The 20,675-nt window shown below is 46.5% G+C and overlaps 1 protein-coding gene across 1 annotated transcript; it reads right to left on the bottom strand.

The window, feature by feature from the left end:
* Window positions 1-11,001: 11,001 nt before the first annotated feature.
* LOC131107503 (uncharacterized) lies at window positions 11,002-20,668 on the bottom strand. Its single transcript, XM_058057612.1, has 8 exons — window positions 18,350-20,668; window positions 18,107-18,180; window positions 15,906-16,911; window positions 15,428-15,602; window positions 14,340-14,762; window positions 12,178-13,884; window positions 12,033-12,105; window positions 11,002-11,959 (listed from the first exon to the last, which is right to left on the bottom strand). Exons 1-6 carry the CDS (start codon window positions 20,644-20,646, stop codon window positions 12,463-12,465), a joined length of 5,397 nt encoding a protein of 1,798 aa, XP_057913595.1. The 5' UTR covers window positions 20,647-20,668; the 3' UTR covers window positions 11,002-11,959; window positions 12,033-12,105; window positions 12,178-12,462.
* Window positions 20,669-20,675: the final 7 nt, after the last annotated feature.

Raw genomic sequence — 20,675 nt, 5'->3', positions numbered from 1 at the left:
CCTCCGTTACCGCTCTCCAACAAATACGCGGCTCTGTCCGTGAGCGAGAAGCTGGCGACCCGGGACCCACACCAAGAGTTAACATCTGTTGCTGTGGCCACAGACACCATGCCCCCGCTGACGGACACCACAACCTTCCCTCCACTCACTGCCAGCTGCCCTCCGGTTGGTGGGTGTCCAACAGGGAACCGTCTGCCGGCACAGGCGCTGACCCGCTCCTCAACTCGGCGCAAGCAGCTCGTGAGGGACGCGGTGCGCCACCACTTGTCCCGCTCTTCCCACCTGGCGAGGAATCACACACGGGGCCCTGGTTTGGGTGGTGGGGTGGCTGAGCTGGCTTGCTCCCCTGAAGACCGAGCGGCCGCTCCCACAACCCTGGTCATCGGGGACTCCATTGTGAGGCACGTCCGTATGAGGGAGGCGTTAACTTTGTCGTTCCCCGGAGCCACCGTTACCGACGTAACCAGGAAAATACCGGACATCCTGAACTCTCATCCGCAGGCAAATAGGATTATTATCCACGCAGGTACGAACGACATCGCCAGGCAACAGTCCGAACTTTTAAAACAGGATTTTAGACACCTTTTTAATTCCATTTCACAGTCCCAAGTGACTTCATTTATTTCTGGCCCCACCCCTACCTGCGGCAGAGGGATCGGCAGATTCAGCCGTCTGCTGAGTCTCAACACCTGGCTGTCCTCTGCCTGCAACTCCCACCACGTCGGCTTCATCAACAACTTTGATGTTTTCTGGGAGAGATGACACCTCTTTGGGCCTGACGGGCTTCATCTTAACAGGGCAGGTGCCCGCATGCTCTCAGCCAACCTGGCTTATGGCGTTCAGCATGGTATCATCCCCAAACCCACACCTGTTGCTCTGTCCCACTCTGATTGATGTCCCCCAGGTCCATGCTCCTATCCGCTCAGTTCCACCTCTGACCACTATACACACAATACTGGACTTGGACCTCAAACTTACACCAACACCACTTCCATTCCAGTAATCATTACACTGCATCAACACATCAGACACCGCCACACTCACTCTGTGAACCCTCATAACCTCCGACCACTCAATAGACACCCATACCCTACCTCCATAATCAACAAGCCACCTGTCACCATCAATGTGGCACTTTTTAATGTTCGCTCTCTTTTAAATAAATGAATTAAAATTAATAAATTAATGAATGATGTGATTTTAGATAATAAGTTAGACTGTCTTCTTTTAACTGAGACATGGCTGTTGTTCTGACTGAGGCCTGCCCACCAAATTTTTATTTTTTATATTCTACTAAAGAGGGTAAAAGAGGAGGTGGGACGGCATCCATCATAAATGACTCGCTGACCTCAAATGGAGTGTGTTTTAACAGTTACAAGTCATTTGAGCACCATGCCTTTACTTTTAGCAGACCTCCGATTCTTTGTATTACTGTATACAGACCACCCCATCACTCTAGTTCTTTTATCAGTGAATTCTCTGAACTTTTATAAATCATTCACACTTCTTATAACAGGATTTTATTGTCTGGTGATTTTAATCTACATGTTGATTATACCTCGGATCCAATATCCAGAGAGTTTTTAAACTTTTTAAATTGTCTTGATTTTAAGCAGCACGTCACACAGCCAACTCACAACAGTGGACACACCCTGGACCTGGTCATAACCCATGGCCTGTCCATCGGTGTGTCCTCTGTTGTTGACCTGGCTATGTCCAAACACTACTGTGTATTTTTTAGCATCACCAGTTTTAACCAGGAGGAGGCCCCGGTGAGAGCAGTGAGGAGGCGCTATCTAACTTCTGAAGTGGCTGCAAATTTTATTAAGATTTTACAGAGCACTCATGCTGAAATTTTACCTGCACCTTGTGATTTTATCGTTGATAATTTTAACAGTAAACTGAAGTCAACTCTGGACTCAATAGCTCCACCTGTAACGAAAACAATAAAAAGAAAACCTACACCCCCGTGGAGAAAAAACGATGAAATCAATAAACTGAAAAGAAAATGCAGGAGTACTGAGAGAAGATGGAGAAAAAGTAAATTGACAGTTCATTACGAGATTTTACGTCAACAACTCAAAACCTACAATAACACAGTCAAAAAGGCACGAATTTCCCATTTCTCACAACTCATTTCCAACCACAAAAACAATCCCCGGTTCCTCTTCTCCACTTTTAATATTTTAACCGGCACTAATTTTAATAAAGTTTTTAAGACACCAACAGATGATCTTTGTGAAAACTTTGAAGACCACTTCAAAACTAAAATCAAGGACATCAGATCCTGCCTGTTACCCCAGAAAGTCTTGTCTGTTAACACACCTGGACTGTTGTCCTTGCCTGAAGAGAGACTGGAGAGTTTTGCCCCGGTTGATGCAAGGACACTTGGTCGAGTTTTCTCCCAAGTAAGCCCAACAACCTGCCTTTTAGATCCAATTCCCACATAATAATTACTACAGGTTGGTAATAATAATTAATAATAATGTGCTGTAACATACAGCACATACAGCACATCCTGGTCAGCTGGCGGTCCGGCGGGCTGTTCCTCCTCAGGCGACCAGCAGAGGGCATCATCCCCACACTCCTCGGACAGGATGAGAGGTGCGTCCTCCGACGCACGACTGGTCATACTAGCCCCCCCTTCCGAAGGCGGATTCCGTAAGCCGCTGGACGTGGAACCAGGGAAGGGAGGGGGGGGGGACCTGGAGGAGGGTCTTGAGTTCCGGTTTCTTTGCCTCCTCGACCGGAGCTCCAGTGGGCCTCAGGCGGGGTTTGGGCTCAGGAGGGGTCTGGAGCATTAAGCCGCTGGGCACGGGAGCCAGGTCTTGGGAACCCCTGAGGCAGCGTGGCTTGGGCACCGGAGGAATCTGGGGCGTCACGCAGCTTGGCACAGGAGCCGAGGTTTGGGCACCCTTGAGGTTGCGTGGCTTGGGCACTGGAGGAATCTGTGGTGTCACGCAGCTTGGCACGAGAGCCGGGTCTTGAAAAACCTTAAAGCTGCGTGGCTTGGGCACTGGAGGAATCTATGGTGTCACGCAGCTTGGCACGAGAGCCGGGTCTTGAAAACCCTTAAAGCAGCATGGCTTGGGCACCGGAGGAATCTGTGGCGCCACGCAGCTTGGCACGGGAGCCAGGGTTTGGGAACCCTTAGGGCTGCGTGGTTTAGGCACAGGAGGGGAACGTGTGCCGCGTTCTTCTTTGATTCCGAAAAGGTGGATGGCTGGGGCTCAGAGGGCTGTTGTGACAGGGGAACCATCAATAGCGGCGTGATGGGCCGGCACTCAGCGACAGCGTGGGGGGTTAATTCCGCCTCGGCGTGGCATGGCGTGGAGGAAGGAGGTGCCCTCACCTTACTGCCACGCGAACCCTTTGCAGAGGTCGGCCGAGAAGTGCGTCGGCGTCGTGGTCAGATAGGCTTGTCCATTGCGGGTCCCGAATACACCCACGCCATGGGGATGAGCATGCCGTCTGGCCCCCAAACCATATCCTCCAGCTCCTCCGGAGTAAACATGGCTGATTCCTTCTCCATGGCCTTGAAGATCTGCCAGGTCCAGAAATCGCTCTCCGCGAGGTCGTCTTGTGGTGGCTTCATTCTGTCACGGTTCGGCATGCGGGTGTTGCGGTGCGACCCCAGGATGCAGAGAGCAGGACCAAAATGCAGGTAAAAGGAATTTAATGGCACTTAGACTATGCATACAGCAACTTCCAGGCAAACCAAACACAAAGACAGTGAAGCCACAAACGCAAGAGCCACACGCCTGAACTAAGTAGGGAGTGTGGAAATTAGAGACAGGTGTGTGATATGAGTAAGAGAGAAAACGGAAGGGAACAAGAAAGGAAGTAGTTACCAAAATAAGGGCATGAAAACTGGAACAGAGGCAAGGAAGGAAACTAAAAGAGCTGTCACGAGAGGGTGACGCCCACATCGTGACACCTTTTTGTTAAAAGTAATATCTAAATATTGGTCTTTTTTAAAATTTATTAATAAAACTGACTTAAGCCTCAAAATTTTTTCTTGCTTGATTTGTTCCATAAATTATTAGCAAAAGTTAATGTAGATTTAATAAAAATCTTTGTGATGATCACATTTTATCATGTCATGTTAATATTCATTAAACGTGATTCAGGTTTTAGCTTAATAGCTTGTTAAACTGTGATTTGATTATTACTGAAAACTAATTAATGAGATCAATTGAATCCATACAGTGTTAATATTTAATGGGCCCCGGGCCTCTCTGCAATGAAAAAATCGCACCCAAGGTGCATTGTGAACACGTGTCTGTGTCTGATAATTCCATTTTGTGCAATCAGCTTTGTGTTAGATTATATCTTTGAAAAGTTTTCTATTGTATTAATTGCAAGTTTGTGTTTGTTGACATGGAGCAAATATTTTTGGATGTGTCTGTCCAGAAGTCCTGTGATTGGCTGGCGACCAGTCCAGGGTCTACACTGCCTCTTGCCCGAAGACAGCTGAGATAGGCTCCAGCATGCCCACGACCCTCATGAGGATAAGCGGTTGAAAATGAATGAATGAATAATAAAGAGGGTTGTATTGTAGATATATTTTTAGATTGAATGATATGTTTGATAATGTAGAAATTCATCTCTCCCCACCACATACTTCTGGATTAATGCATGGAATGATATGAATGTGTTGTGTGGTGAACTTGAGTGATTCCCTTTTGGTGCCAATGGGGAAAATAAATGGTGCAGTTGTGTAGTTTAAAGTCAGGATTGTGTCATATTGTTGTGTGTTTATTGAGGAGTCAGTTAATTTTATAGTTTTCCACATAATGAAAAAAAACAGCATATGAGACATTGGCTAAACTGGGTCAGTGAGAAGTCAAGCTTTCTTTGTCATGCAGTAACTGTAACATACAGAGAATATAATTACTATCTATAAATGTGCGTTAATGTAATTAATGCGTTAACTGCAATTAATGCCAGTATTTATTTTCACTTATAATAATGCGGCATTGTGGTATAATGCGGTGTGATTTAGTTGGAGTATAAAAGAACAGAGAGAAGGGGTAAAAAAAATATTCCAGAGCTTCCTTCTTTTCTTTTTTTGTCTTTATCACATGGACATGGTTTGATACGAAAAATAGTCTGCATTATGACATTTTCAATAAAGAAGATTTCACATTTACTGTCTTAATTTGAGTTGAGTATATTTCTTAAAACAAGATGAGTCATCCTTTAGAAATAACAGCAGCAAGATGTTAAATGAAACTTTTTTCAGCTGTGACATATGACTCAAAACAAAACAACCAGCTAAACCAGCATAGACCAGCATAATATCCATGCTGGTCTATGCTGTTTTTTTCAGCAGGGATGTTATCTACTACACACATCATGTCATTTTTTCACCAATAGCATGCTAATATACATGACCAATATATCCTTTCAGGAGCTAACTCCGAACAACTTCCTTTCTGGCATAGTGACATAGTGCTGTGGCATCCAACTCACATTGCCTCAAGTCACAGCATCTCAGGCTATGACAGAGAGGTAATGCTAGCTACTGGAGCTGTACATCGCTGCTACTGCCTTTGAATTTGGAAAATGTAATGCTAGGTTATAAATCAAGCTTTGCATATGTGTATGTGGCTGGGGGAAGTTTCCCTCCTTGCCATTGATGGGCACTGTGCCGGCAGGTGCCGGCACTCATTTGCTGTCATTTCTGGGTACGTGATACCCTCTGGCGGCGACAGAGCTCAACTGATTCCAACGCCTGGTTGACGCGGCTTCCAGCAGTACATCAGACTCAGTTTGAGGACCTGCTAGCTCAAGTTAGTGCCAGGATTTCCAGGCAGGAAACCAACTACAGGTGCTGTGCCTGTCCACCTGTCTCTGGTGAGTATTGCGGTGTTTGTTGTGTCAAAATCAATAAATAAGGCGGGTCAATGTGCTGGTCCAACAACAACTACAACATTCATTCATTCATTCATTTTCTACCGCTTTTTCCTCACGAGGGTCGCGGGGGGTGCTGGAGCCTATCCCAGCTGTCTTCGGGCGAGAGGCGGGGTACACCCTGGACTGGTCGCCAGCCAATCACAGGGCACATATAGACAAACAACCATTCACACTCGCATTCATACCTATGGACAATTTGGAGTGGCCAATTAACCTAGCATGTTTTTGGAATGTGGGAGGAAACCGGAGTACCTGGAGAAAACCCACGCATGCACGGGGAGAACATGCAAACTCCACACAGAGATGGACAACTACAACATTGTATTAGGAAATTATTTGGAATAAAACTGCAAATACAAGTCAAAAGATAAGCAGCTCATCAAACATGTGGTTAAAGTCATGACGCTGCTCTCAGATGTAACTGAGTACGATGCTGTTAATAATACTATAATAATACTGATAATTTGAATCGGAAAAAAAATTCTATACCCACCAACTATATATGGTTTCTTAAGTTTTTCTTATTTGGTTTCTTATTATTTTATTTATTTATTACTGATTGATTGTTTTTTTTCTTTATTCTTTTCTTTTCTTTATTCTTTGTTTATGAATTTTATCATCTTATTTTGTGTAGAAAAATTAAAATTAAGATATTTGAGAACAGTTATATAGCAGACGAAAAAGCATTGAAGAGTTTTTTTAAGTATTTATTTTTTCTGTTTTTAATAAATGTTTTTTTTTTTTTTTTTTTTTTTTTTTTGGAAAACCTGATGCATCCCAGCCTCACCCAGACCCTAGCTCCAGTGGCCCCCGGGTAAATTGAGTTTGATCTAGGCCCACATCCTTCAGTGGCTTGGGGTTTGCTGCATTGCAGCTTGAAGTAATTGCTGTTTTTTTGTTATTAAATAATTGTTTTGGGCTTTCCTTTGTTTAGTCCACACTAGTTCTTTTGTTGTAGGGTTTTGGGCATGTTTTATCAACCTGCGTTTCTTTCTGTTTCCAGGTGCTGTGGGCTGACAAAGGCAGTTATTCCCTGGTGGTGGTGTCTTCACGATCCCACTTCCTTTTTTTGATTTTGTGTGTGCGTTAGTTGTGTCACTGGTGATTAATTTGAGGACGTCCTTTCTCCTTTTTGGTTATCCTGCCACATGGTAAGCCCCCAGCCCTGTGTTTTATCTGTCCTGCCCATTTTAGTAGAGTTTGTTAATGAATTTGTTTTATGAAAATACGTCCTGCCCAGTGGTATCTGACCTGCATGGCCAAGGTTTATATCAACATCAACAATTACCTTGGGTGCTATTCCCCAGGTGGTGTTGGTGGCCATCATGCCACATGTAGGAGAAGTTTTTGGCAATAAGCCAAAAGTTGGTCAACTTTGAGATTCCACACAACGAACTGAAAATCTGAGCTCAGCTAGTGGACACCGGTTCTCAACTAATATGACATTACTAGGAAGACTCAGCAAGATGATCCTTAGCTCTTTAGCATTTTAAGAGGACAATGCTGAATTTACCAACCCAACGAGGAGTAAGTAACCCAGTGAAAGTAGAGATTGTAGGTGTCCTTATTTTGTTGATGAAATGTTTTGCAATGCTACTAAAATGGTGTAGTTTCGCTTTAGCTGGACTTACTTAGCACACTACAATGTCATTAAGTGACGTAGTTAAGTAGTCATCGCCGGCTCTGATGAAGTCTGCCATGATGAGTGGTGGCAAACACTAGATGCTGTTGTTGTTGGTGGAAGTAGTGTTCCAGTAATGCTTAAAATGACAAAAAAACAGCAAAATACTAATTACACGTCTCATGAATATGTCCGTTATATGGTTACAGCAAGAACATACAGAAAAAACTATTGACGTATTTATATGTCTGACATAAAAATTGAAAAAACATTTCCTTCAGCATTTAAATAAATTTACAATTGTTTCATGCATGTAAAATTACAACTGTAAAACTATCAAAATGTTTTTTTTTGTGTTTGTGTTTTCTTTTGCAAAGCAGTGTGAGCCTGTACAACAAATAGGGATGGAGAATAAAGCTTTATATTATAAACATCTACAAAAAATGTCAGATTTGATCAGATATTTGGGGTGTTTCTTACCATTGGTTTTTGTGTTTCAGAGTTGTTTGTCACATTGTTTTTGTTTGACTGCAAACATGGTCAGTACCCAGCTAATTCAAGCAGGTAGGAACTCATTTGAATCTCACTATGAAGTAAAGACTCAAGCCAGCCATATGAATGTCAAAAATGGATACTTTTATAGTCGTACAGATTACTTGTGGATTTTTGCAACATGCTCGTAGACATGGAAATAACTCCATGGAATCAAATGGTAGTACAATCAGTAATGAGGATTTGTTCAGGTGCAAAGAAATACAGTCCTGGGACTTCTTGCTGCAGCCACTGTGCTGGTGAATGCCACTGATTGTCAAGCACCTGCACCTTGCTTCGTCTCACACCAGACGTCAGGTGATTTGGGGGAAAAACGCAAAGACTGAGTGCAAGGTGTTCACCACACATTAAAGGAAAAGAAAAGAAGGAAACTTGCAAAATATGACACATTGGTTTTGGAATGTTGGTGGTGTGGGCTGCACGTCGGATGAGTGGTTAGCGTGTAGGCCTCATAGCTAGGAGACCCGAGTTCAATCCCACCCTCGGCCATCTCTGTGTGGAGTTTGCATGTTCTCCCTGTGCATGCGTGGGTTTTCTCCAGGTACTCCGGTTTCCTCCCACATTCCAAAAACATGTTCGGTTCATTGCCGACTCCAAATGTTCCATAGGTATCAATGTGAGTGTTAATGGTTGTTGATTGGCCTGTGATTGGCTGGCGACCAGTCCAGGGTGTACCCCGCCTCTCGCCCGAAGACAGCTGGAATAGGCTCCAGAACCCCAAAATGAATGAGTGAATTAATGTGGGTGGTGTCCAAACATTGGTAAGTGATTATTTTATTTTTTGTTCAACAATTTAAGGTATATTCTCCAAGATGACATTGATTAATTTTGCCTCCTTGCTTCTTCCCTCGTCTGCATTTGTGTGAGTTCCAGGCTGCTTTTCAGTCTCCCCACGTGCATCTCATCCACGGCAGCCGGCTGTTCGATGAGAACATTCAGCTAAATGTCTGATCGATAGAGGCGAGCAGCACTCTTTGCTGCTGCTGCCAGAATACTGACGAGGAAGGGGGGAGGTGCCTGTTAACATTGTCACATTAATGGGGGCCATGCTGAAAATCAGGAAGCTCTCATTTTTTTTATCTGGGCCTGCATCTGTGAGAAATAATTTTGTATTCAGTGGTGTTGGATGCATCATTTTGCACAACCACTGAATAATGTAGAACAAATTAATCTCCATTTATTTGCTGTGGTATGGCTTATTTGTTTCAGGCATGGTAAGAAGTTACATCACATGTGCACAATTCAACATGTAAAAATAGGACAATTAATTATAATAACTATTATTAGTCATAGTATTGTTACATATATTTATTATTAAAATGCATATTTTAACAAATGTGTATATACTTGTTTTGTCTAGGCATAAAAATGGCCTAATCAGTGGTTCTTAACCTTGTTAGAGGTATTGAAACCCATTAGTTTCATATGAGCATTCACCGAACCTTCTTTAGTGAAAAATAAAATAAAATTCAAGCCCTTGGTATATGTTTTTCTGTGATACAGGTGTAATCCATAGGGCTGCACAGCCGACGAGTGGTTAGTGCGCAGGCCTCACAGCTAGAGCAGAGTTCAATTCCACCCTCGGCCATCTCTGTGTGGAGTTTGCATGTTCTCCCCGTGGGTTTTCTCCGGGTACTCTGGTTTCCTCCAAAAATATGCTGGGCTAATTGGCTGACTCCAAATTGGTTGGTTGGCAACCAGTCCAGGGTGTACCCCACTTCTCGCCCAAAGACAGCTGGGATAGGCTCCAGCACCCCCGCGACCCTCATGAGGATAAGCAGTAGAAAATTAATGAATGAATGTATGCACATTACGTATTACCACATCTTACACGTTGAAAATGGAGCACACTTAATTCTCCGCAGCATTGATTGACCAAGCAATGTCATGCGATGCTCTACAGCAAGTGATGGTCAAGCAGGGCGTGTCATAGTGAATTGACATGATGAGTCGGGTGTGTCTTGATTCCCCCAGCGGACTCTCCACTGAACCCATGAGACCAACTCACCAAACCCTTAGTTTTGGGTTAGGTTTCGATCGAACACATGTTCAGAGCCACTGGGCTCTGAAGTAAAACACAAATATAAGGCAGGTTGACAGGGAAATGTCTTGCCTGTGAAACGTCTTGGAGGGGCAACACCCATATACCATCACTTCCTGCCAGCCCTCCCCCACCACTAGAACACATTTACAGCAACACATACAAGCACTTATTTGAGTATTCACTGATCAAGGTTGGGTCTGTGTGATAGATTGTTTGCGTTGCGAGGTGCTCATTTAAAAGGTGAATAATCCATTAAGTAATACATCAGCCTTCTCGTTCTAGCTAGTATTAGTAGATGTGTAAAAGCTAATTAAACATTTGTAAAATGGTTACAGCGATTTAAAATGTGTTAAAGTGGTTAAAAATGCACTTGGAATCAGTTAATCTGGGATCGATTATGTATATGTGCAAAGACCGAAAGGGGGAGCTTTTGACCGCAGCGCTCCATTCTGGATGAGGCTGCCAGAGGGAGACATCGTGTCCGGCCATCCTCATTCATATCTTTTCTCCTTTTCAGGTATGTCACAGGCAGTTAAATGCATTTGTTACAGTACTGCAATATGTGAACAGTTTGGGCATATTTGGCACTGTAAGCTACAAACTGCTGTCTGTTAGGAGTGGTAATGGCAGTGTTTATGTTTGATGTATGTATTTGTGTATATATGCATGTACAATATGTTCTTTGTTCTTTGTGTGGCAGTGGTAGGGAGTGAAAGAATACTGGCTTACACCAGAGATTTTCGAGGACCAGACAACGCCACCCTGGGAATCTCACCCAGAGAGTCAATTTCTTTTTCTTTTCCCTCTTAAGGCATACACAGGTTCATTATACTCATGAGGCTGGAGACATGGTTCACATAAAAAAATTAATAGATTTTATTAACAAGTTAACATCCTTTTAAAATACCACACACAAGAAGGGGAAGAGGGAAACCTAATCAGGTGCTGAGGCTTACCAGGTGGACAATGGGCTAGTGAAGGGGGGAGGGATCCACCCAAAACAACTCAAAAAGCACCCAGTCACACGTGACACACTCACACAGGGTTGTGCAAAGAAAACCAATCCCAGAGGAGCACCGCACACGGAAGGAGGGGATACCGCCACCCAGACCACCAGCACCACCACCGATCCTCAGCAACTGAAAAGGGAATAAAACAATTAGTGGGGTCAAAAACGAAATAATAAAGCAATTAAACAAAAGTAACAAAATTGTACTAACTAAATTAAAGGTAGAGCCACTAAACACAAATTAAACAAGCAAAACAACATGATAAACAAAAGAAGAACTATTCAAGGAAAATCCACCCAATTCCCAAAATCAAATAAAGCAACTAGACTAGAAAATATAACTAAGTCAAAATAACCCTAAAACAAAAAAAGGTAAACCTATAGAAATAATCTAAACAAAAGCAAAACCTATACAATTGTAACTAAACAAAAAGGGATCTACAACCCCACCATTAAAACACACACATAAAAGTGGAACTCTTATATAATAATAGAAATTGCACGTAGTGTCTGTCAGGAGAGGCCGAGCGGCCTGGCAAGTCAGTCACAGCCCAGCCCGCGGGCCGACCACAGCAGGCAGAGCAGTCCAGAGCACAGACAGAGGCCACCAGCGCCAAGCTCCCAGCCAGGCGAAGCCACAAGACCGAGCAGCAGCGGAACAGGTCAGCGGCAAGCCGCAGCACAGCGGCGGGAAAGCAGCCAGCCAAGGCAAGCAGCGGACGCGCAGACGAAGCAGCGAGAGCAACCACAGAGACAGAACAGCGGAGACAAAACAGCGGAGTTCTCAGACGGCTGGCATTCAGGCAGATTACACCTATCGCAGATGTTAAAATTAATGACATGGCCGACGATGATGCGGTTACGACCTATGTTAGTACTCTACATACCGTCTAAGCAGATACACAGGCACATGAGAGGAGCGAGGGAGGGAGTAAACCTATGCGGCTACGGGCGTCTCACCTATGACCACACTCGCATTAGCAAGCTACAAGCATGCACAGCAACGGAGAGAGAGGGAGAGATAACACTCACCACAATAGGACGGCGAAAGACACGTATGCCCCAACAGCACACCGGTCACTGTCTCAGTCGAACACTTGACCCGGAAGTACACAGACGGAAGTGCAGAGAGAGAAGCAGTGAGAGGAGCGCTGCTTAAATACTCTCCACCTACACAATGATTGGCCGGCCGTGAACTCTGTTTAACGGGACACGCTGCATAGGGAGATATGGATATACTCCTATGCTGCTACATTCTACCCCCCCTTCTTGCATCGTCGCCCCGACGATGAACAAAAATGAGGGAGACACTACAAACTAGCTCCAAGGTCTAAACAAAGCAGACACTCCATTCGAAACAGAAGGGTTGGCAACTTGTGGGTTTCTAACTGGCCGTGGGAGGTGATACACATTAGTGTGGTGGCCAGCAGTTGACCGAAGGGTCCGACGAGGAGCCATGTGATCCGAACCGGCCTGACCAACTAAGGGAACAGCCAAAGATGTTGAGGCTTCCTCTGGTGAAGCACTCGAGGGACGACGCCCAGGGGGGTCTGAGTTGGGCGGTGGCACTAAAATCTGGGGTGTGGGACAAGTCATTGTCACTAACCTGGTGGTGGGCATGGCAGCGGGTACCTCAGGAGTCTGGTGTCCCAAAACAAGCAAATCATACTCAAATGAGCACTCATCTTCAACAGGTGGCTCTGCAACAAGGGGAGAGTTATGGGAAGAGGCACTACCGGAGGAGTCTACTCCAACCACGGCCTTCAACATAGTACGATGTACCTGTCTTACCTTGGTGAGGTCGTCTACTGGCCCGATTGTGTACACGGAACCCCCTTGGCCTGGTGCCCTCAACACTTGATACTTTACCGAACTCCACCCATCACGGGTCTTATGAGGGCCCCTAGCGCTAAAGTCCCGCAAAAACACCAACTGACCCTCATCTAACGGTAGATGTCTCACATGCTGGTCATGGGCTCGTCGTCTGCGATCAGCGGCCTGTTGCAAGCGCTCCTTTGCACCTTCAAATACCACCTGCAGTCGAGCTTGGTGCTCCTGAACCCACTCGTGAACCGAGCCACCAACAGGACTCTCCACTCGACCCAACAGGAAATCTATCGGCAGTCGAGGGTCTTGGCCGAACATCAGGAAAAAGGGCGACTCACCCGTGGCCTGATGGGGAGTAGTGTTGTAACAGTAGAGGACCTGGGGCAAACAGGCATTCCAATCCCTCTTCCTGGAGACTGGCAGTGTACGCAACAGATTGTGGAGTGTACGGTTGAACCGCTCACACTGACCATTTCCCTGCGGATGGTAGGGAGTGGTACGAGATTTCACAATGCCGTACAAGTTACACAACTGCTGGATGAGGGAGCTTTCAAAATTACGACCCTGGTCAGAATGCAACCGAGAAGGAACACCAAACTTGTAGAACCACTCGGACACCAGAACCTTGGCCACCGTGGCAGCACGCTGATCATGGGTTGGAATAGCTAAGGTGTACTTACTAAACACATCTGTCATCACCAAGATGTTCTCTACACCATTCTGGGCAGGCTCCAGGGTGGTGTAATCTATGGCAAGGATTTCATTGGGGCGTGACGCCAACAAATGCCCCATAAAGCCGCTAGCTTTGTGTGCTATGATGTGTGGACGTGCATAGAGAAGGCTCACGTAGGTCTTCATCTGAAGCTTTATTAACCTCCTTCGACATGGGAACGTGTCACCTCTTAATGTGTCCTACCGGATACACATCACGTTAGTTCCTATCTAACTGCTTCCAGTACATCTCCCCCCTTTAGCTTAGAGTGTATATTTCTATTTATTTTTTCACAGAACCCTTTTCTTATTATTTAGCTCTTCTTGTTTCTGTAACATTAATAATAAACATTGAGACATGAAATTCAATAAACATTTAAGTGCTTTTACATCATGCCAAAATTGCACCAACCTTCCCTTTTCTTTCCTCTTTTTTTTTTTCTTTTAACAGTGTCACAATTCTAATAAACATTTTTAACAAACATGACACAGAACCTGTCTAGGGGTCAGGTGTGACTGCCTGGGTCCCCCAAAGCTGTGCAGGGATTATTCTGCCCTGTGGACCACAGCGTCCTATCCTATTATCATAAGTCCAGTCTCTGCGGAGTGCGAACAACTCGCCCCGATCTTGTGACTGTGGCACCCTCAGGAATCACTCTGATGTGAGATCTGTTTCTCCTGAGATGTCCCGACGGCATGTCAATGTTGTATGACCTCGGGGTGTTGGCTGGACTGCTGATTGTTCCTGCGTCGTTGGTGTTCTTCACCCAGACCTTTTGTCCTGGTGTGAGCTCTTGTTTTATTTGTGTTTTGTGTCTCTTGTTGAACCAGATAGCTTGTTTGTGTTTCTGATCCTGGTCTTTGCTCCGGAATAGTCGAAGATCTGGCCATTTTGGTTGAAGTTTCTCCTGGCTGACGGGCAGCGGTGTCCTGATGTTACGACCCATCAGCAACTGTGCAGGTGACGAGCCATGAGCCAAGGGTGTGGCCCTGTACGCCATGAGAGCCTTGTGTGGATCCTCCCCCTTCTTCAGGAGAGATTTGACAGTCCTCACAGCCCTCTCCGCTTCCCCATTACTCTGAGGGTAGTGGGGACTTGAAGTCACGTGGTTGAAATCATAGTCCCTTGCAAATGCCGCAAATTCTGCTGCTGAAAATTGGGGGCCGTTATCTGTGACAAGAGTTTCCGGGACCCCGTGCCGTGCAAAAATCGCTTTCATCTTGTTAATCACTGAGACCGCAGTAGTTGAGGTAAGATTGGCCACTTCAATGTATCGGGAAAAATAGTCTATTACTAACAGGTACATGGCACGATTCCACTGGAAAAGATCTGCTGCCACACGCTGCCATGGTCTGTTAGGTGGTTCTGTCGTGAGGAGAGGCTCTGGTACGTTGTGAACCTCCCGCGCACACACTGGGCAGTTTTCAACTTTGAGCTTGATCCTTTTGGTTAAACCAGGCCACCATATGGACTGCTGTGCTCTCGCGATGCATTTTGTCATGCCCTGGTGACCTTCATGTATAATGTTAAGCATTTCTTCCTGCATGCTGGCTGGAATAACAAGCCTTTCACTTTTCATCAATAGTCCATCTGCAACAAGCAGGTCTTGGTGGTACTGCCAATACTCTTGAAGTTCTGGTGGGAGAGCTTTCCTGCTGGTCGGCCACCCGGTTTGGATCAACTGTTTGAGTTTTCTGCATGTATAGTCCTTTTCCTGTGCCTGTCTGATTTGTGCAAGCTTACTTTCTGTTGCTGGCAGCTGTTGCAAAATCTGGTTGACAGACACGCATACATCTTGCTGTCCTCCATCGTGGGCGGAGCTTGGATGGGTGCTCTGGACAATGCATCAGCCGTGATTAAGTTCTTTCCTGGAACGTGTTCGATTGTATATGTGAAGCGAAGTAGTCGTAATCTGAATCTGAGAATACGAGGTGGCAAGTCATCAAGAGCTCTGCCGCCTAGTAGAGAAATAAGAGGCTTATGATCTGTCTGGATCAAAAAGTCCATCCCTACCAGGTAAGACTGAAATCGTTCACACGCCCAAGTCAGCGCAAGTGCCTCTTTCTCTATTTGGGCATATCTGCGCTCTGCGTTTGTCATGCTGCGTGAAATAAAAGCCACAGGTCGCCAGTCACCAGTTGGTTGTTTTTGTGACAAAACTCCTCCTAGCCCAAAAGAGGATGCGTCCGCAGCAACTTTTGTCTCTCTGTTTAAACAGTACTGAGCCAGGACAGTGGGTGAGCTCAGTTCTTGTCGAAGTTCATCAAAGGCGCGCTGTTGTGCTGCCCCCCATTCCCAAGCGGTGTCTGCTTTGAGGAGCTCTCTTAGTGGCTGTGTGAGCTCAGCAACACGTGGGGAAAACTTTCCGACATAGTTCACCATGCCCACAAACCTCTTTACATCTGCAGTATCTTTAGGTGTAGGCATCTCCATAATCGCTTTGATTTTGCCAGGGTCCGCTTCAATGCCCTGTGCTGTCACGATGTGACCCAGGAACATGACTTTTTCTACTGCAAACTGACACTTATCGTTGTTGAGAGTCAGCCCTTCCTGCTGGAGCCGCTCCAGCACTCTTTGCAGTCTTTGATCGTGCTGTTCTCTGGTGGATCCGAAAACCAGTATGTCATCTGCGTGACACACAGTTCCCTCCAGTCCTGTCATCATCTGAGTGAGTCTCTTTTGAAAATGTTCCGGTGCTGACGATATTCCGAATGGCAACCTTTTGTAGCAGTATCTTCCAAACGGTGTTATAAAAGTCGTCAGCGGAACTGAGTCTGGATGTAGAGGCACCTGCCAAAATCCAGCTGTGGCATCCAGTTTTGTGAAGACTGTTGCTCCTGCTAACTTTGCCAATGTTTCATCGACAGCAGGCAGGATGTGGCGCTCTCTGCAAACATACTCGTTCAGGTGAGTCATGTCTGAGCAGATTCTGACTTTTTCATTGGGCTTAGGAGCCACCACCATTCCTGCGCACCACTCTGTAGGTTCCTCAATCGGCTCAATCACTCCCATTTTCTCCATTCTCTTGAGTTCTGCCTTCACCTTGTCATATAAAGGTAGTGGGACTCGTCGCGGAAGTGACAGTGCATAGGGCCTGGCATCTTCTTTCAGCTTTATTTTGTACTCTCCTTTTAGGAGGCCCAGTCCTGTAAAGACCTTGGGGTACAGTTTTTTCATGTCAGCCTCTAGCTCCTTGACACTGTCCACAGGATGCAGCAGGCCTAGTGCTGAAATTGCAGGAAATCCCAACAGAGGTGTAGACATTCTTTGTACGACATAAATGGGCTGTGTTGTTGCATTGTCTTTGTATTTTATTACAGCATCAAACTGACCTTTCACTTTCAGGGTTTCACCACTCGGACCACACAGGGGCTTCACTGCTCTGGTGAGTGGGCCATAGATGCCTTTTGAGTAGATAGCAGCTGGTATCACGGTCACGTCAGCTCCTGTATCCAGTTTGAATGTCACATTTTTGCCATTTACTTCCAGTGTCTTTTTCCAGTTGGTGGGCTGTGCTCCTGCCGAAACTGTTCCTAAAAACAAAATGTTGTCCTCATCCTCCAGGACTGCTCCAACTCTGCCTGACCTGCACTGAGCTGCAAAATGTCCCATTTTTCGACATTTTCTGCACTCTGCGTCTCTGGCGGCACAGTCATTTTTGGAGTGTGCAGGTGATTTGCCACAGCGTCCACAGTACTTGTTCCCTCTTTGGTTTTGAAACTGACACTTTGTTTCAAATGGTTTTCGTGCTTGGTTCTCTTTAAAAGTCTTTTTCTTAAACTTTAATGCGTCCACATTTGCCTCCTTAATGTCCTTAACATTTGTTTCCCTCATGACTGGTTGCTGCTTCTTTATCTCTTCATGCTGTCTTATTTGTAGCACTGCTTTTTCCAGCGTTAATCCGCCATCCATCTGCAGTTTTTCCTGACAGGCCCTGGTGCTGTATGCCCACCACTAGCCTATCTCTTATCATTTCGTCCTGCAGTGGTCCGTACTGGCAGTTTTCTGCTAACTTGTAAACTGAAGCAATGAAGGACTCAGCCGATTCCCCTGGTTCTTGACACCTTTTGTTAAAACGTGCTCTCTCGTATATCACGTTGTGTTTGCCTATAAAGTGTTTATCAAAGGCTTCTTTCACACACGAGTACTTTTTAACCTCTTCGTCTTTCAACCCAAGCGTGCTCAAAATATCATCTGCTTTATCACCCATTGTGTACACTAAAGCGTTTACTTGGTAGCTTTCCTCTTTGCCGTCTAGTCCCGCCGCAACACGAAACCTTTCGAAACGGCGAATCCAGTTGGGCCATGACGAGTAGTCACCAAAATCAAAGTTCTCAGGTGGGTTGATTGAAAACAGGGAATCCATCATCGTTGCGCTGTCCTCCGGACCTCTCGTTGCGCCGTTAACTTAGCCGGTAGCACTTAGCCTCTTAGCCTCTCCCTTCGGCTTGCGGAAAGACTGCTGCTTCTCACCGACTTCGTCCTCCGATCTCTGCCTGAGACGGGCTTCTTAACTTCTGACACCATGTGCTATGATGTGTGGACGTGCATAGAGAAGGCTCACGTAGGTCTTCATCTGAAGCTTTATTAACCTCCTTCGACATGGGAACGTGTCACCTCTTAATGTGTCCTACCGGATACACATCACGTTAGTTCCTATCTAACTGCTTCCAGTACACTTTGGGGTGTACGTCCTTGGCAACCTGACATCTCTCACATGTCTGACACCATCGGATCACGTCTGCAGACATGCTGGGCCAGTAGCATTGGGACCGTAGGAGCGCCAACGTTCGCTCCACTCCCTGGTGCCCGTGCTCCTGATGGACTTTGGTCAGGACCTCTTTACACAGCGCACTCGGCAGTAACAACTGAAGCATAGCTTCAGCACCATCGGGGCGGAACACCTGGCGATACAGCACCCCATCCTTTTCGACCAATCTGTCCCACTGACGAAGCAAGGCCAGTGCTGACTGAGACAGCTGTGCCCGCTCCTCTCGAGTGGGACGCTGCTTTCTTTGCCAGAATTCTAGCAGTTCCTGGATGACCGGATCAGCCTGTTGAAGGGCATGAAGTTCCGGGGCAGAACGCTGTGGCATGACAGCGACAGAAGCTTGAGTTACCTCCACCTTTCTCAATCTCAGGGCTTGTTCCAAGGGCTGAGGCATGGCGGTGCCGGGAAGCATCGTTTCCACGTCTGGAGGGGCAGGCAGGTGCTGACGGGAGAGCGCGTCTGCATTCCTGTTACTTCTGCCAGAACGATACTTGAGCTCAAAGTCAAAAGAGGCCAGCTGAGCTGCCCACCTCTGCTCAGTGGCAGCCAGTTTAGCCGAAGACAAATGACTAAGAGGGTTGTTGTCAGTATAGACCACACACTTATTACCCAATAAGTACTCCCTGAACTTTTCCGTCATGGCCCGCTTAAGGGCCAAGAACTCCAATTTCATGGAACTGTAGTTAGCCATGTTCCGTTCTGTGGGCTTCAGACCTCGACTAGCGTAGGCTATCGGTCTTACCTTACCTGCCTGCTCCTGAGAGAGCACCGCGCCCAAGCCGCCATGGCTTGCATCCACCTCGAGGACAAAAGGAAGGGAGAAATCAGCATAAGCCAACACAGGTGCAGTGGTGAGCCTAGCTTTCAATGCCTCAAAGCTCTGTTGGCACTGGTCAGTCCAACACCTGATAACACCACGGTCAGACCTCCTACCAGCCCTAGTGTTGCTACACTCAGCTACAACTTTGTGCAGAGGGGCTGCCAGCTTGGCGAAACCCTCCACAAACCGCCTGTAATAACTGGCGAACCCGAGAAAAGAGCGTAACTCCGAAACAGTAGTAGGAATTGGCCAGTTGGCGACCACTTCAATTTTGCCCGGATCGGTGGAGACACCCTCACCAGAAATCACATGGCCTAAGTAACTCACTTCTCTCTGGAAGAAGGAGCACTTACTGAGCTTTGCCTTGAGGCCCTCCTGCTGTAATCGACCTAAGACCAACTTCAGCCTCTCCAGGTGTTGTTCTATAGTGGAGGAGAACACAACGATATCATCCAGATACAATAATAATGACTGACACTGCTGATCACCAAAGATACGCTGCATTAACCTCTGAAAGGTACTGGGGGCGTTACAGAGCCCAAAGGGCATTCTGTTCCACTCAAACAGGCCGAAGGGTGTGCAAAAGGCAGTCTTGGCCCGATCTGCCTCAGTAACTGGAACTTGGTTGTAACCACTGGCCAAATCCAGGGTCGAGAACCAGCGAGCACCACACAGAGCATCCAGGGACTCCTCTATGCGTGGTAGAGGGAAGGCATCCTTATGGGTTTTACTGTTGAGCTGCCTGTAGTCAACACACATGCGAATTGAACCATCTTTCTTCCTCACTAATACGATAGGAGACGCATAGGGGCTACTGCTCTCCCGAATGACCTGGGATGACAGAAGCTGGTTAATGTGCTTCTTTACGATCTCGTACTCAGAAGGTGGAATACGCCTGTAGCGCTGCCGGACCGGGACATTGTCAACCAGAGGAATGTCGTGGGAGATGAGGTTGGTACACCCAAGGTCTCCCTCGTGGGCTGAAAATACAGGGCTGTACTGCTGAAGCACAGCCCTCACCCTACCTTGCTCCTCAGCAGACAATGGGGACAGGTCCATGTCTCCCAGCTGCTGTTGCACACTGGGAACAGCTGTCTGGGAGGACAGAGTGGCCACACCTGAGGGTACCTCGGTGACCCCTGCAGGCAGACTGACCACATTCACAAAGTCCAGCGTGCCAACAGCTGTACGGGGATGCAACAACACCTCGATGGTGCCCACATTAACAACAGGTATGTAGGCTGTACCTCTGACTACTCGGACCAGGGCAGGGGACGCAAGCAACCCAGCAGGCAAACCAGAATCAGAGGGCTCAAAGAGGACAGTGGAACCAGCGTACTGCGCTGAACATGTGGCAGTCACAACTTTCATGACCCCGCCAGGGATCCGCCAGGTTCTCT

The sequence above is a fragment of the Doryrhamphus excisus genome, chromosome 19 (assembly GCF_030265055.1).
Source record: "Doryrhamphus excisus isolate RoL2022-K1 chromosome 19, RoL_Dexc_1.0, whole genome shotgun sequence".
Classification (NCBI taxonomy): Eukaryota; Metazoa; Chordata; class Actinopteri; order Syngnathiformes; family Syngnathidae; genus Doryrhamphus; species Doryrhamphus excisus.
The sequence above is the reverse complement of the archived record's forward strand: the minus strand, read 5'-3'. Positions and strand labels throughout refer to the sequence as shown.